Raw genomic sequence first — 22,074 nt, forward strand, 5'->3', positions numbered from 1 at the left:
TTCAGAACTTCTAATCTGTCACTGGGAGTCACTTCATGGTATTTGTATTCCTGTGGTTGTTCCTAGCATGTCCAGTAGTGTTCCAATGAGAAGATAGTCTTTCTCTAGAAGCATCATCTTAAGGACATTTATTTTATTCTTCTGTTAAATAAATGAAGCAATTACACATGTAGGCGAAGTTATTTCAATTCCTTTAAAAACACTGACTGCAAAGGTTTTTATTTTTATCTTCCTCATGAGGAATTATGTAGCAGGCAGCAGAGAAGAAGAAAGCAAGTCCAAGTTCTTGATAGACTCTCCTGGTTCTTGCCTCTCTAAAGGGCAGAAACAGCCGTGCTGTCAGTCATCGCTTTCCTGTTTGTTCTTTCCAGACAGTGAGGATGGTGTAGGAAGTGTGGGCTGACAGCCTGGAGAACAGAAGTTATTTGCCATTCTGTTAGTAAGCAAGCCCTCTCCATGAAGGCGTTGCCAGGGGGCCACATCCCCGAATCCAGTCTTGTTCCCCCCAGTCAGTATCCCTTCAAATCAGTGTTGCACAGCTGTAGGCTTTTCTGGCTGGATACCACTCGGCTCTGTCTGAAGTTTTCTGTAAACACCATTGCTGGCTTTGTGACAGGCCTGAACAGAGGTGCCCTTTTACTGCTCCTTCTCTTCAGGAAGTCCAGTCAATTAGTCCAAAGCAAAACCATAGATTGCATTTTAGTTTCTTTCATCCTTAAAACATTGCCAAGTCCTGACTCTGTGATCTAAGTCATTTCAGCTGAAATGATTGTTCTCAAATCTAGAAACAGTTTGCAAAGAATATGCTGGCACTTTATAAGTTATGAATTTAGATGTAATCTGTAGGAATATTCCTGTATTCACTTTGGCAGAGTCTTTCTGTCACTTGGGTAGCTTAATTTTTCTGGTCCTTAACCTGTGACTGGTTTGTGTTTGTAAAGAACCAGTTTCTTGGCTGGTCTGTCTAATCTTCAGGATCATCTAATGCCAGACCTGTTTGGACACATACCTTGTTCTTTGATGCCTGCTGTGATGTTCTAGAAAACTGGAGTAAACCAGAAAACTAAAGTATGTCATGAGACACTGCATTTTTTCTCTATATTCCACTGAATGTGGCATCAGAGCAGTCTTTGATGTGACACTGGAGTGCTGCTCTGCTTGGAAAGGTTTTGGAACCACAGGTGATCCCATGCTCAGATAATACAATACTGACCCCTTATATTTGATTTTTTTCATTTCTACACTTATAATGCCACAGAATTTAGAATCAGAAGAGGGGCAGGATCCCAGTTGAGTCTGATCTTGACAAACAGCATTTGATGTTTTGTAACCTCTACAGAGATGTGTTTGAAGTCCCATTTTCTGCAAGTTCAGCATACAAAACCTGACTTTGGTAGTTCACTTTTTGGGAACAAAATCTGCTGTCCCAAGGACTAACAGAACCTGAATTGCCTTGATTTGCCTGTAGCATGACTAGATGCGCAGTGGGGCTAAAACCAGGATATACTGTGGCAAAGCAGACTGTACAATATTCTTAAGTGACCTTTTCTCCTAAACATTTTTGGAAGAGTGGAACAGGAGCTGTGAGCTGAAAGCTTGTCTGTGTTAAAGAGCAGTCTCCAGAATCAACTGAGCTTACAATGGAAGGGAAGAACATCCCCTTTTTTTCCTTAATTGGTAGAGTCTCAAATCTCTCAAATTAATGTTACTGAATAAATGTCAAGTAATAGCTGTGAGTTTTTATGAAAATAATAGATAAATCTGTAAAAATACTACCTTGCGTGTCTCAAAATAGTGGTTTGAATAACTTTTCTTTTGGTAACTGTTTTAGTAAGAAAAAATCTAATGTCTTGTGCTGCAAAATGAAAAAAAAAAAGGATCTCTTCCTCTTTGTAGCATTTGAAAAATAAATTCAAAAAGAATGAGGCACTTTGCTTGTTGTCTGGGACTTAGGCTCCCCTGGTCTGTTGGGTTGCAGCTCTCTCCTGTGCACCTCTCTCTGTGTTTTACTTCCAGCTGACTTGGCTCTGTAGCTTTGCCTTTTGCTTTTCTGCTATGGGAAGCCCATCCAAGGAGCAATAGTGAGAGGCTTCCCTGCACTTCTTGAAGTCTGCATGATATTTTTTAGATACCAAAAATTAAAAATTAAAAAAAAAATTTCCTAGACTTGAATTTTTGTGTCTGGCTTGTGCCTTTCCTGTCTTTTCCATGAAGCAGGGGAATACAGAATGTGGCTGACCTTCATCTACAAAGATTTATCCACTCCAGATAAAAAGTTGCCAGCATCACATGTATCAAATGAAGGGAGTTGAGTGCCTCCAGCAATTTTGTTTTATTTGGAGTATTGCCAGAGACTCCCCAAAATACACTGTCTGCGGATAGTTTTGTTTCTCAAAGCCCAGCAAATCCAGAAGTGATCTTCAGCCAGATGCCCCCTTCAGTGAAGTAAGGGTGTAACTGGGTTATACTTGGCTTCACAGCTGACATTGCCTGTTGGTACTGGTGCTGGACTTTAAATTAGTCCATGTGCCTTAGTTCTTCATATGGGAACAACATAAGGGAAAGATATTCCAGAAAAATTAGAGCTGGAGAAAGAGAGAGGCTTTTCCCTCCACTGTTTTAAGATGGTGGAGAAGGGATGTCAGTTTTTCTCCAAGGTGCATCCAAAGTAGAGAGCCAGTGTGTGCTTTGTGTCTCCAGAGTTCAGTATGTCTAGTAGGAAGAATTTTCCTGTTCTAAACAGAGATCTGGTATGCCACAGAATTTCAGATCTTCTTTGTTTCCTCATCTTTTTCATTGACTGAAAAAATTGCCTGATGCTAGGAAAACACTCTCCTATGCTTCTTAAACAAAATACTTAAAAATGTCTCTTTCCATCCCAGGAGTCTTAATGCATGATCATACTTTCTTCTGTTTTTCCTGTCTAAGAAAGCTGGCATACTAAACAGACTTCACCGAATAACATCTTACATTTTTAGGTTTTAGGACTCTAAGAAGGAAGATTCAGTATACCTTTCTCTAGTGCTTGAAAACTTCTCTTTTTATAGATAACACCACAATTTCAGGTTAACACTGGCTAATAGTACCAGTGAAGAAATGACATCACTGTGGTTCCTGTGACAATTGTGGTGCTACACAGCTGAAGAAACTTATTTCAGTGATGGGCTGTCTCATCAGGGCAGGTCAGCAGTGAAAGCAGCATCTGTGTTAAACCTTGGCATACTGGTGTATGGCTTGGAAATCTTGGTGTATAATGTGGAGTCTTTTCATAAAAATATTTGTCATTCTTTCCTGACATGGTTGCTCTTCATAAGTTCTTGAGGATTTTGTTTTGTTTTAAATGTAACATAATGTACATTAGGAACTAAAAGACTATCCTGTCTCCTAAACTTCTACTAGACTTATCCTTCAGCTCAGGTGTAATTGCTTCTAGCCCTTTGTGCACTGACCTTGGCTCTCCAGAAGATGGATTCACAGCATAATGTTAACATTCCTAAGTTGTTTTTTTTCGTTTATTCCTCAATGCTACTTTAAATTTTCAGTGTTTCCTAATGGTTAGACTGCTGTTGGATTAAATAAATAGATCTCACCTTCTTTTTGTTACAGAAGTAGGACATGTGTTTGGTTTATATAATGTTTACACTGTGCTTCCATTTAGCTTGAGACACTTTATGATAAAGCAGTTTATTATTTTTCTCTGCACACTTTTGCCTTCTTTCTGTTACATTTCCCTACATCTCTTAAACTGCCTTTCCCTCCTTTGCCTTTCCTATCCATGTTCTAATTACTTATATGCTTTGCTTCCTTCTGGATTTTTTTTTTTTTTGGTCTTTCCATCCCAAGGTACATAGGCACCTGGATTTCTTAAATCTGTCATGTTTCCTTCTTGAATTTCTATTCCTCTCCTAGGTTCCTATAACTTCTGGTGCATTTTTTGCCTTCAAGAGAGCAAGATTTCAACCCTTTTGTATTTCTGTGTTTCTAAAGGCAGGATACATGTTCACTGGCCTGTGTTTTCTTTGCAGTGAGACCAAACTTTGAGGAAGGTGGGACAGTGACCGCAGGGAGGAAACACGAATTTATACGCTCTGAGAGCGAGAACTGGCGCATCTTCAGGGAGGAGCAGAATGGGGAAGATGAGGATGGAGGCTGGCGACTGGCTGGGTCACGGAGGGATGGGGAGAGGTGGCGTCCTCACAGTCCAGGTGAGAGCAGAGCTGGGCAAACATGCAGCTGTGGTTACAGAGAGAGAGGGCAAAGGCCATGAGGAGAGGGAGGTGCCACATTCAGGGAAAAATAGGTTCACGTAGTCTTGGTCATTGAATACTGTTCTGGCACGCGTGAGGCTCTTGGTCACGAAATGTTTAGCATAAAACTGTGTGCCTTTTGTTTTCCTTTTAGCATCTTCAGTACCCTTACATATTTAAGGGAACAATATTTTCCAGGTGTGCACTTGTCTGTATTGTGCTCCAGGTGCGTATGTACCTGGTAAAATAAGGGGTTTTTAATAGTACTGTTTCTTTGTGGCTTTGACAATGAGGGGACAGAAATCACCCACATTAGACAGCATACCTAATGCTGCAGAGTGACACTGACACGAAACCACTCTGGTCATTGACAACTTTCTGGTTTTCCAGATGTGTTTGCAATGGCAAGAAGCATCCTTGGAAAATCTCAAAATATGTTGCTCTACACACTTTGTAGTTAGTTACAGGATATCTTGTCTCAATAAATTTCACTCTCCCCTTCCCAGGCCTGACAGGGCGAGTCTGTTCACTTGCTTTCCAGCATTGCATTGCCGGAATTGCAGGAGAAATACAAAGCAGAGCTTGGTATTTCAGTAGTAGGACTGAAGCATATTGTAGGTTTTTTTTCCTTCTTTTTGGAAAAGATTGTCATACCTGGTGTGGCATCCTGGGTTTGGCTATCTTTTTGCTGCAGAAGGCTTCTGGAGTACCAGGAGAGGATTAGGCTTTTCTACTGTTGTATCTTCATAGAATAGTAAAATTGTTAAGTTTGGAAAAGGCATTAAAGGTGTTTGAGCCCAGCCATTGACCCAGCACTGCCAAGGCCACCACTAAACCATGTCCTTAAATGCCACATCTACATGGCTTTTAAATCCTTCCAGGGACAGGGCCTCCACCACTTCCCTGAGCATCTGTGCTGATGCTTGACAACCCTTTCTGTGAAGAAATTGCTCCTAATGCCCAATCTAAATCTCCTTTCTGGTAGTTCTAGGGGGTGATAAGTTCCCCCTGCTTGAGCAGCCTTTGCTCCATGCTGAACTTGATAGAAAAGCAAAGAAAGCACAAGACACTTTTGGAGCTGAGGTGGACAGTTTCTTCTGTTGAACAAAAAAAATGTCCCAGTCATTCTTGCAGTGGCTCTGTTGCCCTTTTCAACATCCCAGACTTTCAGTACAGTTATTGTTGAGAGCAGCCATCACCTCTGTTCTGAGCCTTCTTCATAGCTGTGTATAACTCTGCTGTCAAACAGCTGTTCTCTTGTACTAAAATTTAGCAACGAGCCCAAGGCTTGATGTTTTCTATTTAGAGCAAGACTAAGATGCAAATTTTGAAGAATATAATTTTATTTTCCCCAGTATTTGGTCATAGTTGTTGATCAGACACTGCTGCTTTGTTACCTAGTTGAGGCAACATCAGGCCAGCTGCCTCATGATGCAGCATGATACTCAGGAGTGGAGTGTTCTGCGAGTACCAGCCTGCACGTTTCAGCTTAAAAGGAAGCGTAGACCTCAAAGTTCAGAAATTCATTCAGGTCTTGAACTTTTTTGGTAGTTCTGAGGAAGGTTTTGAAAAATTGTCTCAATTCTGTCGTGTAAATTATGCTTATATGAATTTTCAGTGTAGAAGAAGCTAACTGAACTTCCTTTACCGAGTTAGTTTTAGCAGCCATCAGTGAAAGCCTTTTCAAAGGCTTATGTGAATCTGCAGAAAAGTTGCTAATTTTGAGATAGCCTGAGCTGGCAGCTGTATTGTCCTAGTTCCAGCTTTCATCAGAGCTGTATTTGATTTCTCCTCTTAGTAGTAGCCACAGAACTATCAAAATGGTTTAAATCACATTTTTGCTTTAAAAAATGACCTTAAATCAAATTGGCGTGGTTTAAACTACTTCTTTTTGCTTATTTTGGTGTTAGGTAATAGTATAGTCATATGTCCTGCTAAAAAAAGAGGAATGTCTTCAGAGAACTGTTTTCATTTGTTTAGTTGGTCCTTCCTGTGGCTTGTCTCTGTGTACTCCCTGCTAGGATCTTTACACTGGCTTTAATAACTGCTAGGAGAGTGTGATCACAGATTTAGATTCACTGGCTGCTTCAAAGTTTTTTTTTTCTTTTAATTTTAAACCATGTTTTAAAATTATAAATGTCTAAAAACTCTCTGTTGTTACAGTTCTTGCATTCATACAGTGATTGCTCTTAAATTTACAAGGTCAAGTCTCTTTTGTCAGAAACATACACAAACCTGTTTTGGTCTCAAAACTATTGACCTATAGATGTTTATGGGTTTGGTTACCAAGTCAGCCTTAAGGAACAGGAATAAGTTTTTCTTGACTAGAATTTCTGATATGATTTTGTGTCTTTGTGTAAATAGCTCTTCAAATTGGTCTTTTTACTGGGAAGCATTTGAGAGAGGCCTTAGGCTGTACTTTCATATCAAGATTTTTTTAGTTGCTGCTTTGTTTGAAAGGCTTTTCAAATTCATCTTGATTCACTCCACTTTCAGAATCAGGTGCTGTAATTCAACTAGACTAGAATTTTTTTGCATTTTTCCTTGCGTTTCTTAAATATCATGAAGCAACTAAAGTACATTGGAGAATCTTGCTCCAAAATTGAGCAAAGGAAGAACTAGGTCTATATATAATATATGCTCAAAAAAGTGTACTGTTCTTTTAAATGTTCCATTTAGCATTTAGTATTCTTTAGTATATATTGAAAATTTCACTGTTGAGTTAGAGAATATAACTTTTAAGAGAGAAATAGCATTAATAAAGGCTAATGTGTTCTTGCATTTCCTGGAGCAGCCAGTAGTCCTATCTTTTACCTACAATGTCACCATGAATTGCAAGGGATAAATTGAGCTGAAAATTGTCTCTAAACTTGAAATATTGAACATGTAACTACTGCCTAGTGATAGTAGGGGGCTGAACTTAAAGCTGTGTTTGTGTCCTAACTGCTGGCTAAAAAACTTCAGGTAAGAATTCAGGTTTATCTTTCTTCTTGGCTTGCTTTAAAAAGTTGTCAGCCTGTTATTTCAGACCTGAATTATGGCCTATATTCTAACTGGGCTTCTACAAACACATTTTGTTACTAAGAAACAAGGGCATGAGTCTGCTACACTTGTGTCTTTTTGCCTCTCCACATAGTTCTGAAAACGTGGGGGGTGTAAAAGATGGTGTGACTAAATCTCTGCAAGCAGACTAAAAGGTTCTTTATTTGAACTTTGAAGATACTTCGGCTTAACAAAGTGCTTAGAATTCACCTTCAAAAACCACATTGCTGAGTCTCACTATGAAGAGCTGCACTTCTGGTATTGGCACGTGAACTGTGGAAAAGCAGAGGCTCCTCTCAATGCAGGCTCCCCTCCCTTGCTGGAAGCCCTGACATGGACGAGACTGCTTGTAATGAGGAGCTCTGTCCAGGCATTCAGTCAGAAATGCTGTCTGGTTGACTACAACCTCTCTCACTTCAATCTCTTTCCTCAATAGCATTAAAAAGATTGCCTCAGAACATTGATTTGATGATTTAATACTGCTTTCTTTGTGAGGCATAACTAGAAGCATAGGTTAAGTTATCTGGTGGAATTATTTGCAAATAAGCACATAGGCAATGGTGAAGGCCTTGTTAAAGTATAACATTTGTGTTTCCTTGGTAAAATTTAAGATTGAAGTTCAGAATGTTTCTGGGAAGAGTATGTTTCACATTTCCTGTGTTTGTGAGACAAAGGTGGATTTTTGCATGGCTAATATTAATAGTTAGGGTATTAAGGTCCGTGTGGAAACATTCATCAGTGATGGAACAGGACCACACTTCTTCCCCTTTACTGTGATTTGGGGTTTTTTTGGTAGACATTTGATACTATGAGGCTGCACTGATTCTGGCGCCCAGATTGTTGGAGCAAAAAAAAAAGAATTTACTCTTTTTTTTTAATCCAGTTAAGAACAGCCACCATGAAAAGTGCTAAGGTGCCTTCATTTTTCTTTGCACCTTTGTGATAGAGATGGCTTGTATTTCATGGAAATCTGTGTACAGTCCTTTCACTCCCAATTTGTTTTCCTTAGCAGCCAGCTCTTTTCAGCTTAAATAACATTATTGCACTCAGAGGATTTGAAGCTTGGCTGAATGATGGTGTCTTCTAAATATGAAGTTTATACGTGAATCGGGAATGTTCTCCCATTTCTTATGTTTCCAAGTTTTGGTATTCCATGGCAAAAAAAAAACCCATTCAAGAGACTGACCAGTCCTTTCAAAGGTATTTGAACAGCTGTCACTCCATTTTTCATGTATATGTACAAAAGCATATCTGAGGGCAAGAGGCAAAAACATGGGTGTTTTGTTCAGGATGCGACTTCTGCAGAGCCCCTGAAGGAGAACACGAAATCTTACCCATGTAAAGGTGCCACAAAATACTTTAATCAGTGACGGCTGGTAAATTTAATTGGCAATTAGTGTTGCTTGTCTTATTTTGGTGCCTGTTCTAGATTTTGTAGCCAAGCTTTTTTAGCCTTATGTGGCTTTTAATGCTTATTCCACAGTTTGTAATGTGAGGATATACAGTGGGCAATATTTGAAAATCTCTTATTGGCAAGATGCTCCTTTTCTTTGCCTCGCCCTTGAAATTGCCCGTTTATAGGTGGGCTGTACCATGCAGCAGCTTTCTGAATTGCTGTCAGTGTCCTTCCCCCCCGTTGTGTGAGCACTGCCCCAGGACTGTGTGGTAAAGCTCCTTTCCCTGCCTTAGACGGCCCTCATTCCGCAGGCTGGCGGGAGCACATGGAGCGACGGCGGAGATTCGAGTTTGATTTCCGGGACCGAGACGACGAGCGGGGCTATCGCCGCGTGCGCTGCGGCAGCGGCAGCATGGACGACGACAGGGACAGTCTCCCTGAGTGGTGCTTGGAGGACGCAGAGGAAGAAATGGGCACCTTTGACTCCTCTGGAGCGTTTCTGTCTCTAAAGGTGAAAAGCTGCTTTGGGCCCTTGGGTCACTTGGTGCAAGTGTCCTGCGATGTCGGGTGGGTTATGGATGATTGCGTTGACTTTGCAGAAAGTGCAGAAGGAGCCAATACCAGAGGAGCAGGAGATGGACTTCCGGCCGGTGGAGGAAGGGGAGGAAAGGTCTGATTCTGAAGGGAGCCACAATGAAGAAGCCAAAGATCATGAAAAGACCAAGAAGGAGGGGGAGAAAACAGAAAGAATAGTGGCAGGTAAGGGGGGCTTCTTCTGCAGCTGTCAGTGTAGAATTTCTGTTAACTCAGTTACTTAAAACTGTGCCTTGTTACAGAAGCAGTGGAAGAAGCAGCTCAGGCGTCATCTCCAGCTGCCAAGTCAGACACCCCACCGAAATCCCAGCCTCCAGACCCGCTGCAGACAAACCTTTTTGAAAGGAAGGAAGAGTCTGTGCCAGAAAGAACAGAAAAAACAGAAGATAAAGAGAATCGAGTGGAGAATACACTGTCAGCCAAAATGTCCAACAGAGGGGAAGGTAATAAACCTGACAGATAAATTTAGTAAGTTTCCATTACTCACTGTGAATAATCCTGGCCCCTTAAAAGAGGCAAGGACTGGTGATGGAAAGCCAGAATTCACCAACTGGTCTATAAATACAGGACTTGTTGGATATGCCATCTCAAGTGTTTGCAGTGCACTGGTACATCACTCTGAAATGCAGTCCAGAGAAACATCAGCTAGTTGTGGATGTGCCTCACTGCAGTACAGCAGAATAGTCTGGACAAATGTGTGTGGCCAGGAAATGGGATATGCTCAAATGTGCTGAGTTCTGCACTGATAGAGCTAAACTGTTTGTTCCTTGAAGTTAGGCTGGATACTTGTGCTCTAAGCAGTACTTTCAGGAAGATCTGAAAATACTTTTGCTTTGGTGCTAAATTTGAGCTGTTAAGGATTCTCTGCATTAAGTTCTTAAAAGTAATTGTCATTTATGTTAAAGATAATGAACTAACTTAAACATTTTTCTTTAGATTTGGCTTCTCTTGCTCAACCTTTGCCACAGATTTCTGCAGACACAGCTGCTTCTGCTCATCTTTCTCCTCCTGTTTCCAATTCAAATCCTGCTCTGCGGCCAGTTCAAACACCTGTCACAGCTGCTCCAGGCATGGGCAACATTCCCACTGATCCAGATGATGAAGAGGGCCTCAAACACCTAGAGCAGGTAAAATTTCTCTAATTCCTTTGTTGTTGACAATCGTGAGACTGGAGAAATGTGGAATGCAGCAAGTATTTGAAGCCCATAAAATCAGAAATGCAGCTAAAACTTTACACTCCACAATGTATACTGAAAGCTGCTTCTCTCTGGTTTGTTGTTTTGTTTTTTTTTTTTCAAATAATTCAAGCTGTTGTATTTTTCTGTGCTATACACCGTGTTAAAGAGCTAGAGACCACGGTGCTTATGACCACTGTCAAGTAGCATTATGATTTGCCTTGAGAAATTATGTATGTCTGTTAAAACCCCCAAACAAACAAACCATCAAACAAACAAAAACCCAACCAAAAATCCTGTGACTCACAACACTGTGTTGATGAAACTGTAGTGACTGCTGAGGTGTAGAGCCTTCTTTGTGCTCATGCTCCCATGCCTGTTTTATTTTTTACTGTGGTACTGCATGAAACCTCCTTGGCAAGTTGCTCTAAAGCTTTTTGTGAGCAGGTGAACTGTGCTTGTTCAGGATTCTGCCTGACGAGTGTGGTAGACAAAGCTCCAGGTTTGTGTAGCAGTCACCCCTGTCCTGGGGCTGCCTGTCATTCCTAGTACACTGGGCACTGGGTAGCACAAGGTTGGTGGTGTTTGGTTCACTCATTTCCAAATCTGTAAGCCCCCATTTAACTCTTGTATTTCTTGCTGGTTTTGATGTCTCTTCCAGCAAGCAGAAAAAATGGTGGCATATCTGCAGGACAGTGCCCTTGATGATGAAAGACTAGCAGCAAAAATCCAAGAGCACAGAGCAAAGGGTTCCTCTATGCCCCTGTTTCACGAAGCCATGCAGAAGTGGTACTACAAAGATCCACAAGGAGAAATTCAGGGTAGGTCTGTGCCATTTACACTTCCTCTTTTGTTTCACAGAATTGTTAAAGAGTTCTTCACAGAATTACCTCCGACAGGTGCTGGTGCTTCTTTTTACAAAAGCAGCACAGGGAATTTACCATTCTAGAGCTAGGTTTTGAAAATATCTTCGACCCATCACTGCCCCCATGAGCTCAGCAGGCTGAACGTCCAGAGCTGTGCTTTATCGTGGCTGAGGTTTGCCATCACTTCATGTTTCTGTAAATTAGGTTAGACTAAAACTTGCCATTAGTTACTCAGATTTCCAGATAACAGTGGAAACAAATGAGGAATGTGACCACTCAAGTAGTCGTAAAGAATCCACAAGAAACCTTGAAATCAGCCTGAAGATGTGGAATAGTCAGGGAGAGTGGTTTGTTTAGGGCAAAGAGGAATCAAGTTTCCACCAGTCAGTGCTTGTGCACAATCTCAGTTTAAATTGCACTTGCAGCCACTGCTTTGTTAGTTCATATAATAGATAGGAACTGCTCCCTGCTTTCAATTTTTGCTTAAGAATTTTTTTTTGTAAATAAAATTTGAAGCAGGCCTTTCATATAGATACTTGCATCTTTGCTTTCAGAAGGTACATTTCTTTTGAAGGTCCCAGGGCTCGTTTAGCAGCTGCTTATCTGCTTCCAAAAAGTGCAGTTAGACAGTGAATTCCTTCCTTGCTGTACTTTACACTGTGTAGTGTGAATGACTTCTCAGCTGTGAAATCCAGATAGGATTGGTGGGGGGTGTTGTTTGTGGGATGTGTGTCAATCTCTTGTCTGCAGGTATTGCAATCTTTAGGGGATTTTTTTCATCCCTTTAGGTTTAAAGAATTTTAATTATAAAGGGCTTTAATTGGCTCAGTGTATGTCAGTCACTGCTCTGTGTTTATTGGTGGGTGACAATCTAAACATTTTTTGTTGTTGGATTAAGTACTTCAATGTGCCATCAAGAAGGAAACACTTCCAAATAATTTTTTTTTTTCTTGGGATAGCCTCTTGTGTTTTTATATTCTCTAAGAGGAATTGCCTTCTAGAGGGAGCTACAGGGAAGGCAAGGGTTACTGAATGTTCCTACTTTTCAGAAGATGTTTTGCAACACTTATTAGGAACCCTCCTTTGAAATGAATGAGTGAAATCTTTCTTAGAAAAAAGAGGAAGAGAAGAAGTGTAGATTTTCACAAAGGAAATAAACTCCATCCTCATTATCTTAGAAATGTACTTGTTCATTTGAGGTGAATCTGTTTATCTGCTAAGTTCCAGAAGCAAAACCTGTGTAAAACATGACGGTTCCTCTGGTTTGAAGGCAAGAGCTGAAGCAGGCTGAGATTGTTTAATTATCTGTGCAGTGCAGCTGGGAAAGCAGCACTTGTGGTTTGAGCAGTGGCAGCCAGCAGGTGCTGCTGAGCTCCAGGGTGGAAGCTGCGGCTGCTGTGAGCCTGAAGCAGGAAGTGCTGCTGGAGGACAGCAGGGGGATTAGCTGAACCAAGCCCCACACCACAGTGGCTGCTTGGCTTTCACCCCAGAGCTGACCTGTCTCCCTCCAAGGCGAGGTGAAAGCCATCATGCGCTTTTCCTGAGCCTGTGGGGCGGTGCTGTAGCCCCTGTGCAGATGTGCAGACACTCCAGCCTTGGATGAGCGGTGTCCCCACGAGTGGGTGAGGCAGACAGGAATGCCTGGTGCTGGGCACTGTGGCACATAGGCAGCTCCTTGTTTCCAACGTGCTGAACCTGGCCTTGCTTCCCTTTCCCCACAACGTGTGTTGGTTGATGTGATTTCAGGTCCGTTCAGTAATCAGGAGATGGCAGAGTGGTTCCAGGCTGGATACTTCACGATGTCACTGTTGGTGAAGAGAGCCTGTGATGAGACTTTCCAGCCACTTGGAGACATCATGAAAATGTGGGGCAGGGTTCCCTTCACTCCAGGCCCAGCACCGCTTCCACATCTGGTAATTATGTGACAGTTACAGTATTGAAATAGTCCTCTAACAAGTGGGAATTGAATTATTCAGGTGTCATCTACTCTGTCTTGGAATTGCAGGTGTTACAAGCACCAAAGTTGAACTTGGTGTTAGATTACTTTAGCAAGAGTAGAAAAGACATGTAATTTAAAAATGCTTGGTGTGGCTGGCAGGCTGGGTACTGTGATATGTAAAGGTGGTGTGTATTTCACAAGCTTTGTAAATCTTGATCTCAGTTGAGGTATTTTTGTTTTCATTTTTTTTCTGGTCAAAATACAACTTCTACATTGCTTGCATTTGCAATCTACTACTCTTAGTATATATGTTATTGAGAAATAATATTTTATCCCTAAACATAGGGTGAGCTGGACCAAGAGCGACTGACTAGACAACAAGAGTTGGCTCTAATCCAAATGCAGCACCTGCAGTATCAACATCTTCTAATACAGTAAGACTTCTTGTCCCAGAGATCTCCCAGTGCTGTGTTCTGCTCTGCATTTTTAGCCATCTAGGTTCAACTGCTTGTCATTGTTTCCTTGGGCAATGGGGCTGGGAGTGCTCCACCTCCAACAGCAATAGCTGCTTCCACAAACACTGGAGATATTCAGAGTGTACAGGATTAGGGCAGTGTGTTTGCCCCAGGCTCATTTTTCAGGGTCCTTTCCCTGAAAGTGTCACACACAGCTTTTGGTGAGACTTGCTTTATAGGTAGCTGTTATGGTCAGTCTGAATCCCAGATGTCCTAGTAATGACCTTCAGATGTTTTGGTGGCAGGAGAAGGCTACACATCTTTGGATCTGGAGATGGAGAAGGTGGAACTTACTTTTGGTCTGCTTGCTCAGCTCTTAGAAGATCAGTGGAAGGTCCTGCTAGGCAAAGCAGTTTGAAATCCATTTTGCCAAAGCTGTCAGTCGTTCAGTTATGTCCAGCTCCTAACAGCTTTTTTTTTTCAGCAGCTTGAAGGAAAGAAAGCAGTCAGGCTGCTCTTTCAGGGGATCCTGAAAGCATGTGTCATGACTATAGTTTTTCAATACTGATTGTCAGCTCATGATTGAATGAGCCAAGAGCCTGCTCCTGTGCTAGGCAATGCCTTGGCATACTGGGGAAGAGACTGATTGCAGGTGGACAGTGATCAGAGCCAAATTAATTTGAGCTAAAATTATGGAATTTAGACAAAAAAGGAAGTAGTGTTGCACAACTTACAAGAAAATATGGGGCAGTAATAGCCAGGTGACATAGCTGAGGGGGAAGAGAAGTCTGGTTCTGCTCATGTGAGCCATCTGGCTATATTCTTTTATTTTGATTCTTGCCAAGCTTCTGTTCTGTGGTTTTCTCTAGTATTTAGCGTGTACATTATATATGTCAGTGGGCATTAGTCTCAGAGCATGAATCTGTCTGCAACTTGGGCCTAAGTGAACAAATACCACTTGTCTGCTTCTCTTTTGAAGACAACAGTATGCACAGATGCTGGCTCAGCAGCAGAAGGCAGCCCTCTCATCCCAGCAGCAGCAGCAGCTTGCTATTCTCCTTCAACAGTTCCAGGCCCTGAAGATGAGGTGAGCTAACCCGGGCTTGAACTGAATTCTGTTCTTTCTGTGCTCTAGTTTGTATATAACAATAATTACATTTTGTCAGCTGTCTGTCCTAGTTAAGTCTTCTCATACTTTAGGATTATGTGTGTTGAAGATAGTAATGAGAATATAAGTATGTTTCAGAATAATAGGAAGCAGTTTCAGGATATGGAGTACTTCTTTATACGTGTAACCTTTGCCTCAGAGTGTTTATGGAAATGAGGAGTTTGAATCGTACCTGTCTCACAGATATGTTGTGCTGGTCACCGAGGAGCTTTGCCAGTTCTGCAGTACTGGATGCTTGTTCCTCAAACTGACCTCTAAGCAACAAATGCAAAACTCTAGCTTAGCCCTTGACTTAGCAGCAGGGGTGAGATCAGCAAGAAGTCTGCAAGCAACTACTATTGTCCACATCGTATTTTTGTTTTAAATAGAGGTGTGGAAGGAAAGCAGTATGTTACAAGTTACTGAGTCTCATACGTGCTCAGAGCACTCCTCTCCCTGGAAGTGGCATGTTGACTCTTCCTGTTGGTATTACAGAATATCTGAACAGAACATGATGCCACCTGTTACAAGGTCTGTGTCAGTGCCGGACACTGGCTCAATATGGGAACTTCAGTCAGCTTCACAGCCTACAGGTAAGGTGCTTAGCTTGGGTCAGGTCTCTTGGGAAAAGTCCCAATGTGTTAAGAATCAGCATCTTTGAGATGATCCCTCCCTTCCTGACACAAGGGGAAATTATTTCTGCATCATGATGTTTAACTGGGTCAGCCTACTTTGCCTGGCAGTAGACGTTCCAATTTAGAGCGGTGAAGAAGATGGTAACTTTTCCAATGGTTATGGCAGTCTAGATCTGAAGGCATTGTTCTGTTTAAGGGTGTTCTGCTCTGATGGGAGGAGCTGGAATAGCTGGTTCTTCTGTGGAATTTCACAGGAAGCCCAGCCTTCCTTCAGTCACGGACAGGCCTTGTAATCCAGGAGGATAAGGTGGCCCTCTACTGACTAAAGCAAAAGTGTTAACATGATTTTAGTTCCTAAAACATAGTAACAGCATACACAAGATTCTCCACTTTCAGTTATGTTTTGTTCATGTGCTTATTTTTGCTTGTCAATGTTTGTTTTCTTCACTGTCTAGTCTGGGAAGGAAGCAGTGTCTGGGATCTGCCCATTGATACTGCAGCTCAGGGACCAGCTCTAGAACAACTTCAGCAGCTCGAGAAGGCCAAGGCTGCAAAGGTCAGAAACTGTTTTGTACTGTAAGAAGTTGGGATTGCTCTTCTGCAGTGTAATTGTGGTTTTTGAGCCAATGGAAGACTGAGCTCTTCAGTGGATGATTTTGACTAGATTTCCATGGAAAACACCATAAAGAGAATAGGGGTTATAAAAACAAGTTATGAAATCCTTGTGGACAGCTGCTTGGAAACCATTGTTGTGGAGGTACTACTGACCTCTGAAATAGTGTTTGTGTTCTACATTTGTGATTAAAACTTCTTCACTAGCCACCTCTGTTTTAAACTGAGATCATCATGAGCTGTCAGGCCAAACCCTGAGTTGAGACCTGGTAGTTGTGCTCCTAATCCTTGTGATTTTCACCCAAACTGGTTTGGGGACTCATAAGAGTCCTATTTGCTAGGGTTATTCTACATGTACTCTAGTATTAAATTTTTTTGTGAGTTTGAACCTGTACGACTCTGTACATTTCCTGAAAATTACTGTTTTATGATGACTGCAAAGCAACTCACTACTCAAGTCCAGAGTCAGAGGGTATTTTCAGGAGCTGATGTAGAAAGACTGAGTGGAAAACTGGTGTTTGTTACAAACAGAAATTGTCCAAAATTGTTCTGGATTGTTTCAGGAATCTGACCTCAGTAGGCAGCCAGCTGGTAGGTAAAATTGCAATTAAGGGAGAGCATCTGTCAGAGGCTTCATCTGTTAAGCTGTTACTGTAATGTCAGCAGAGTTGCCCTAAGAAATGGTGTAGGAATACGTTACCTGCATCTGAGTATAGTTTTATGTGAATTGTAGCTAGAGCAAGAGAGGAGAGAAGTGGAAATGAGGGCCAAACGAGAGGAAGAGGAGAGGAAAAGGCAGGAGGAGCTTCGGAGGCAACAAGAAGAGCTACTTAGGAGGCAGCAGGAAGATGAGAGGAAACGACGGGAAGAAGAAGAACTGGCCCGCAGGAAGCAAGTGAGTTTCCCCAATGTAGTTAATCTCTAATTAATTATAATAATTTATAAAACTCACTTTAAGAATCCTGTGGGGTCTAAGTAATCTTTGGTAGGTGTGTATGAAGACAGTTTTAATATTTTTCATGTGAGTATATTAAATTATGATTCTTCTGTTATTTTTTTCAAGAGCCCAAACTTCAATCTGAGAAATGGGCTTTGATGGTTCACTTGAAGATAGGTTTCTGTTTGGGAGAACAGGGCCTTGATTCCATATGGAATATTCCCTCTCAACTTCTGAATGTCAATGTTAGACTTTAGTTAGTTGCCCAGTTACTGCATGTTTTGATCTTTATTTCCCATTTATGCAGTCAAGTGTTTTATGAAGATAAGTTCTGGAGTAGATGGAACTTGAGCAACTGTTTCAAATGAATAAGAGGTAGAGTGGTATAGTGGACAAAAAGTGATGTGACATTCAGCGTATTTTTCCCCAGTTTTTTTTTTTTTTTAACTTAGTAATGTTTTTAAAAATACATTATTATCTGGGTAATAGAGTCTGTCAGCTTTTTTACTTGAGTTGGTACTTGGGAAAGGAAGGGATGTAGTTTGATCAAGCATATTTCTTCAAAAGAATTAGGTGATCAGTGTTGCAGTAGGAGAATGAATGTAGGAATTGTAGTACGTTCTTAATCATCCAAGAATACGCAGTGGAGACATTACTAGTTTGGCCTTTATAGCATTTACTTCTGAATTTTGTATGGAAGAAAATGTAGTTACTCCTTAAGTGTTGCAGGAGGGAAAGTGAAAGTTAAAGTTTTCACTTTGCATGTGAAGGATAAGGGCAAGCCCAAGGCTGAGCTTATTCACTAAGGAGTTAGTAAATGTCCTGAGAAGTACCACATGGATAATAGGCAAAAGTAATTCTAAAGAATTCTGTCCTTTATAGAATTTCTTACGAGCTTAGGTAGGCAGCTGTAAGCATATTCCTGCTTTAGGGATCAGACACTTCCAAGGAAGCCTCTAGAATCTCTAGTTTTGTTTGGAAGATCATTGTAGATCTGTTCACTCAGGGTTTGGGTTTGTCACAGAAGGTCTATTTGAATTGGTACAGTATACTATGTAGATAATTTCATGGTATCTTCTGGAATCAAGTATGCAAATAAATGGCTCCTTGCTTTAGTGTATCTACTTTGTGTGCAGGAAGTCATTATGCTGTGCAGAAAAGCATCCTCCACTTGAGGTCAAACTAACATTGAAGCAATAATATACTCAAAAGTTTAACTTTTGAGATTGATTGCTTTAGATCTTGTTCAATAACAAGAACACATTTTTCAGCTGGTAACTCAATTTGTGTCATCTGTGTTGGCTTCAAGTAGACTTGGGTTGTTTCTTTTCACTAACAGTTTTGCCTCTGTGTATAACAATGTCTGTTAAATTCCAAAGTTTTGTTGTCCACTTTGGATTTGTACAGTAAACAGTCTGACTCTCCTGTTCTGAGATGCCATGGGAAATAACTATTTACACGAAGGAAGCAGAACGGGGTTGAAAAGCAGTAACAGCAAGTATCTTAGTTCATTACCAATGCAATAATTGCCACAATGCTTAATGCTGAGCAGTAATGTCTTGAAAAGGTAACAAAGAGTTTAAGCACTTCTCTGGAAAGAGAAAATAACGTTGTATTCTGTATTAAAAAAAGGAAACTGGTCATTATTTGAATCTGACTTCTGTACTGAAAGGCATTATAGAATCAGGGATGAACTGATTTATTAGCATGGATTTATGCAGAGGAGATGATGCTTAACAAATTTGATTAACTTCTTTTGAGGAGATGACAGTGAGAGCTGAGAGGGGTGAAGCAGTAGACTTAATCTGCCTGGACTTCAGGAAGGCTTTTGATGTAATACTGCATAAAAGACTAGTATATAAGGTTAGTAAATATGCTGTTGATGGTGAATTCTAAATAAAAAAAAAAACAACTAATAGAAATTCAATTCTGTAGGATGAAATGTCATACCAAATGTTGAATTCAGTTCTGTTCACAGTTTTCATCAATTACTTTGCACTGTAGAATTGAAAACAGTAATGCCCAGCTTGTGTAGCTCCTGTATTTCGTTTTTGTCTCTAGTCTGGTATCTTCTATTTTGTAATAATTGATTGCTTTCAGGAACAAAATTTGAGGTTTAAGAACCAGTTAATAATTGTTTTCTCTGAATTATTTCTTTAGTTCTCCCTTTAAAATACCTGTTTCAAAGAGGAGAACAAAAAGATTTGTGAGCCCTAGTAACATAGACAAGCAGAATTGCAGTTGTCACCGACTGCCAAAAATTCTCTATTTTATTTAAAAATCCAGAGTCTATTGAACTGGGGATTGCTGCTTAAGGATTTTTGCAATATTACAGATATTTTAAAAGATGTGAAATAAGCTGTCTGTACAGCAAGATGTATATGTGTGAAAACAATGACTAAAAAAGATGGTAAAGAACATTGGGAATGTCTTGGAGCAAGAAACTACAAACATGGTAGCAACTAAGATCCAAAGGATTGATTGTTTCCCATACCAGTCAGTGGCAGAAAGCTGGAGAGCTTTGAATGATTTCGGTCACGTTCTCAAACAAAAACATCAAATAATAAGGTACAAGGTACAGAAGTAAATATTAAGACTGCATTTTTTGTAGCTGTGAAGAGTCAGAAAAAAGGCTGTACTTCCCAGCTTTTTGTATCTTACAGGGTTTTTTTGTGTCAGTAAAACACTGTTCATCTTTAGTTCATTGTAGGGGAGAGAAGTCTTTTCCTCATGTTGTTCAGCAGTGTCTTTCCTGGCATGCCTGAGCAAGGAGGAGATCTGTACAGCTTTAATGGCAATTCTGGCCTCGTTTCCCAAGCGGGGAGTAGGGCAGAGATGCCACTGAAGTGTTGTCCCACAGGAGGACTCGGTGACTTTGCTCATCTCTCCCAGGTGCTACGTGCTATGTCAGTGAGAGCCCCTAGACTGGCTGGCACTGAAGACTCCTCAGTTGAGATCCTGCTCTGTGGTCTCCAGGCAAACAAAAAAGACTGACACCTTCAGCCTACGCAGCAGCATTTTCAATAAAAGCAGAAATTTTTCAGCACTTGCATTGGGGACACTTGATTACTGTGGCTTGACTGCATGTGTTGAGTTAATACAGTTAAAGGCCCAAATTTCAAAAATGGTTCAGGTGGTATGTGTTGCACTTGAAGCTGACTTGAATAACGAGAAAATGAATCACAGGCTATTGTTCAATGTCCAGCTAGTGGAAAAACCCACTTACTGCACTTATATCTAGCATCAAACCACTTAAGTGATATTCAGGAATATGAATGAATTGTTGGCTTGCAGCCAGCACCTGTTCAGTGCCATGGGATTACTTACAAAAGATCTTCTGTCTACTGACAGTTTTGTCGTAGGCATCTAAAATTAGTTGTCAGAGAAAAACCCAGGGCAGTTGTTCAGGGAGCTGTAGTGTAGTTTATCTGTGCTGTCTGTACATGAAGCTTTGGTGTCAGATTGGATAAAAGGGTCTTAGTTTTCACAATTGACTTCCTTGATTTACCAGAGTTTACATTTGTGCTGCACAATTAATCCCCACTCATCCTATGAATGATGTATTGCTTATCAAAAACTTGCAGGAGTGTGATTGTGGTAGCGGTCATTTTTAAAGGAAAATACAAAATTATAAAAGCTTAAAAAGGTTCTGGTCCAAAAATTAAGATCTTCATGTTGAGCTGGTAGGGTAAGTCAGACAACAGAAGGGGTGAAAAGTAAGGTGGCCTTAACTCAGTTGCTGAACATCAGAGCTCAGAAAAGGCTGCAAAAACAAAGGCATTTTTATGCAAGGGAAAGTCAGAACTGGTGGAAGAGGTCCTCGGGTGGAATCTCATTTATGGGATTTAACAATATACAGGAAGCTGCTTATCCCCTATTCCTCAAAAAAACCCAAGTAGCAGAATGGACAAATGACTGTTAATGTTGATAGGAAAGGGTGCTAATATTTCATTTTTAAGCTAAGTAAATAATTTTAGTACTTGGAAAGCAGAATTATTGGAAGTTAGGGATAATCAAAAATCAAAGCCCCTAAGAGACCTGTTGTTACCCATAATATTTAAATAGTACAGGGAGAGCCCAGTCAAAGCTCTTGAGACTTCAAAAGTAACTGTCCTTAAGTGCACTGGGCTGCATCAGCTTCTTTCTGGTGTCTGGAGATGTGGTTTGAGCTTTGTAGTGCCCTTGAACAGTCACTGTTCAGAAACTCCTGTAAGTAGGAAAAGCTTCCAACTTACAGCTGACAGCCCCCCCAGAAGGAATTAATGATACCCACACTTTGAAATATTTATAGTTCAACTGCTGGTGCTGCATAGTGAAAAGAGGAGTCTTACCTTTTGTTGTCATTCTCAATGCCATTATTTTTAAAACCAAAGATGGGCAATTAATGTCTTCTGTTTCTCATTAAAATAATTTATGTATTTTGCACATTGCAGCAGAACTACTTGTTAACATGTGGGTTTGTTGTGCTTAATGCACTGTTCTGGTAGAGCTTAGTTTGGAGCTAGGGAGCTTTTCTTGAGGCTACTTATTTGGCCAGACAATGCTGTAATCTGTGTTCTGATGTTGTTTGTTGATAAAATGGCATTTATAGACTGACATTTTGTTCCCAACTCCAGGAGGAGGCCCTCAGGCGACAACGAGAGCAGGAAATTGCACTAAGGCGGCAGCGGGAGGAAGAGGAGAGGCAACAACAGGAGGAAGCACTTAGGAGATTGGAGGAGAGAAGAAGAGAGGAGGAGGAAAGACGTCAGCGAGAGGAGTTAATTCGTAAACAGGTGAAAAATGACAAAAGGGACCTCTTCTGTTTAATTATGGGGGCTGCCACAACAAACAGCCTTTGAAACTTGCAGCAGTGCTTGAGAGGTCAAATCAGTTTTGGTCAAAGAAAGCAGAGCTTGCAGACAGTGTTGAGTGAAAAAAGATTGTTTACCTGTATCCTGACTTCAGACAAAACAATCAGAATCTAATACACCCTTGGGTAAAGAGATTTGGGTGGGAGTGAGTGTGCTCCCTTCACATTTAGCCTTAA

General features: G+C 40.9%; 1 protein-coding gene across 14 annotated transcripts in view; it reads left to right on the top strand.

The window, feature by feature from the left end:
* The window catches only part of GIGYF2 (GRB10 interacting GYF protein 2), a 74,610-nt gene that overhangs the window by 44,139 nt on the left and 8,397 nt on the right, over nucleotides 1–22,074 (top strand). For 6 of the 14 annotated variants that reach the window (XM_038145962.1, XM_038145961.1, XM_038145963.1 and 3 more), the window contains 14 exons: nucleotides 4,026–4,205; nucleotides 8,979–9,196; nucleotides 9,285–9,444; nucleotides 9,522–9,722; nucleotides 10,216–10,406; nucleotides 11,116–11,275; nucleotides 13,067–13,233; nucleotides 13,605–13,693; nucleotides 14,694–14,801; nucleotides 15,357–15,454; nucleotides 15,952–16,052; nucleotides 16,842–17,003; nucleotides 18,807–18,908; nucleotides 21,662–21,820. In XM_038145962.1, the coding sequence (XP_038001890.1) occupies nucleotides 4,026–4,205; nucleotides 8,979–9,196; nucleotides 9,285–9,444; nucleotides 9,522–9,722; nucleotides 10,216–10,406; nucleotides 11,116–11,275; nucleotides 13,067–13,233; nucleotides 13,605–13,693; nucleotides 14,694–14,801; nucleotides 15,357–15,454; nucleotides 15,952–16,052; nucleotides 16,842–17,003; nucleotides 18,807–18,908; nucleotides 21,662–21,820 (2,096 nt within the window). The remainder of the gene's footprint in view (nucleotides 1–4,025; nucleotides 4,206–8,978; nucleotides 9,197–9,284; nucleotides 9,445–9,521; nucleotides 9,723–10,215; nucleotides 10,407–11,115; nucleotides 11,276–13,066; nucleotides 13,234–13,604; nucleotides 13,694–14,693; nucleotides 14,802–15,356; nucleotides 15,455–15,951; nucleotides 16,053–16,841; nucleotides 17,004–18,806; nucleotides 18,909–21,661; nucleotides 21,821–22,074) is intronic. The other 8 variants (XM_038145964.1, XM_038145965.1, XM_038145966.1 and 5 more) reach the window with 8 other exon arrangements.

This window comes from Motacilla alba, chromosome 9 (genome assembly GCF_015832195.1).
Source record: "Motacilla alba alba isolate MOTALB_02 chromosome 9, Motacilla_alba_V1.0_pri, whole genome shotgun sequence".
Lineage (NCBI taxonomy): Eukaryota > Metazoa > Chordata > Aves > Passeriformes > Motacillidae > Motacilla > Motacilla alba.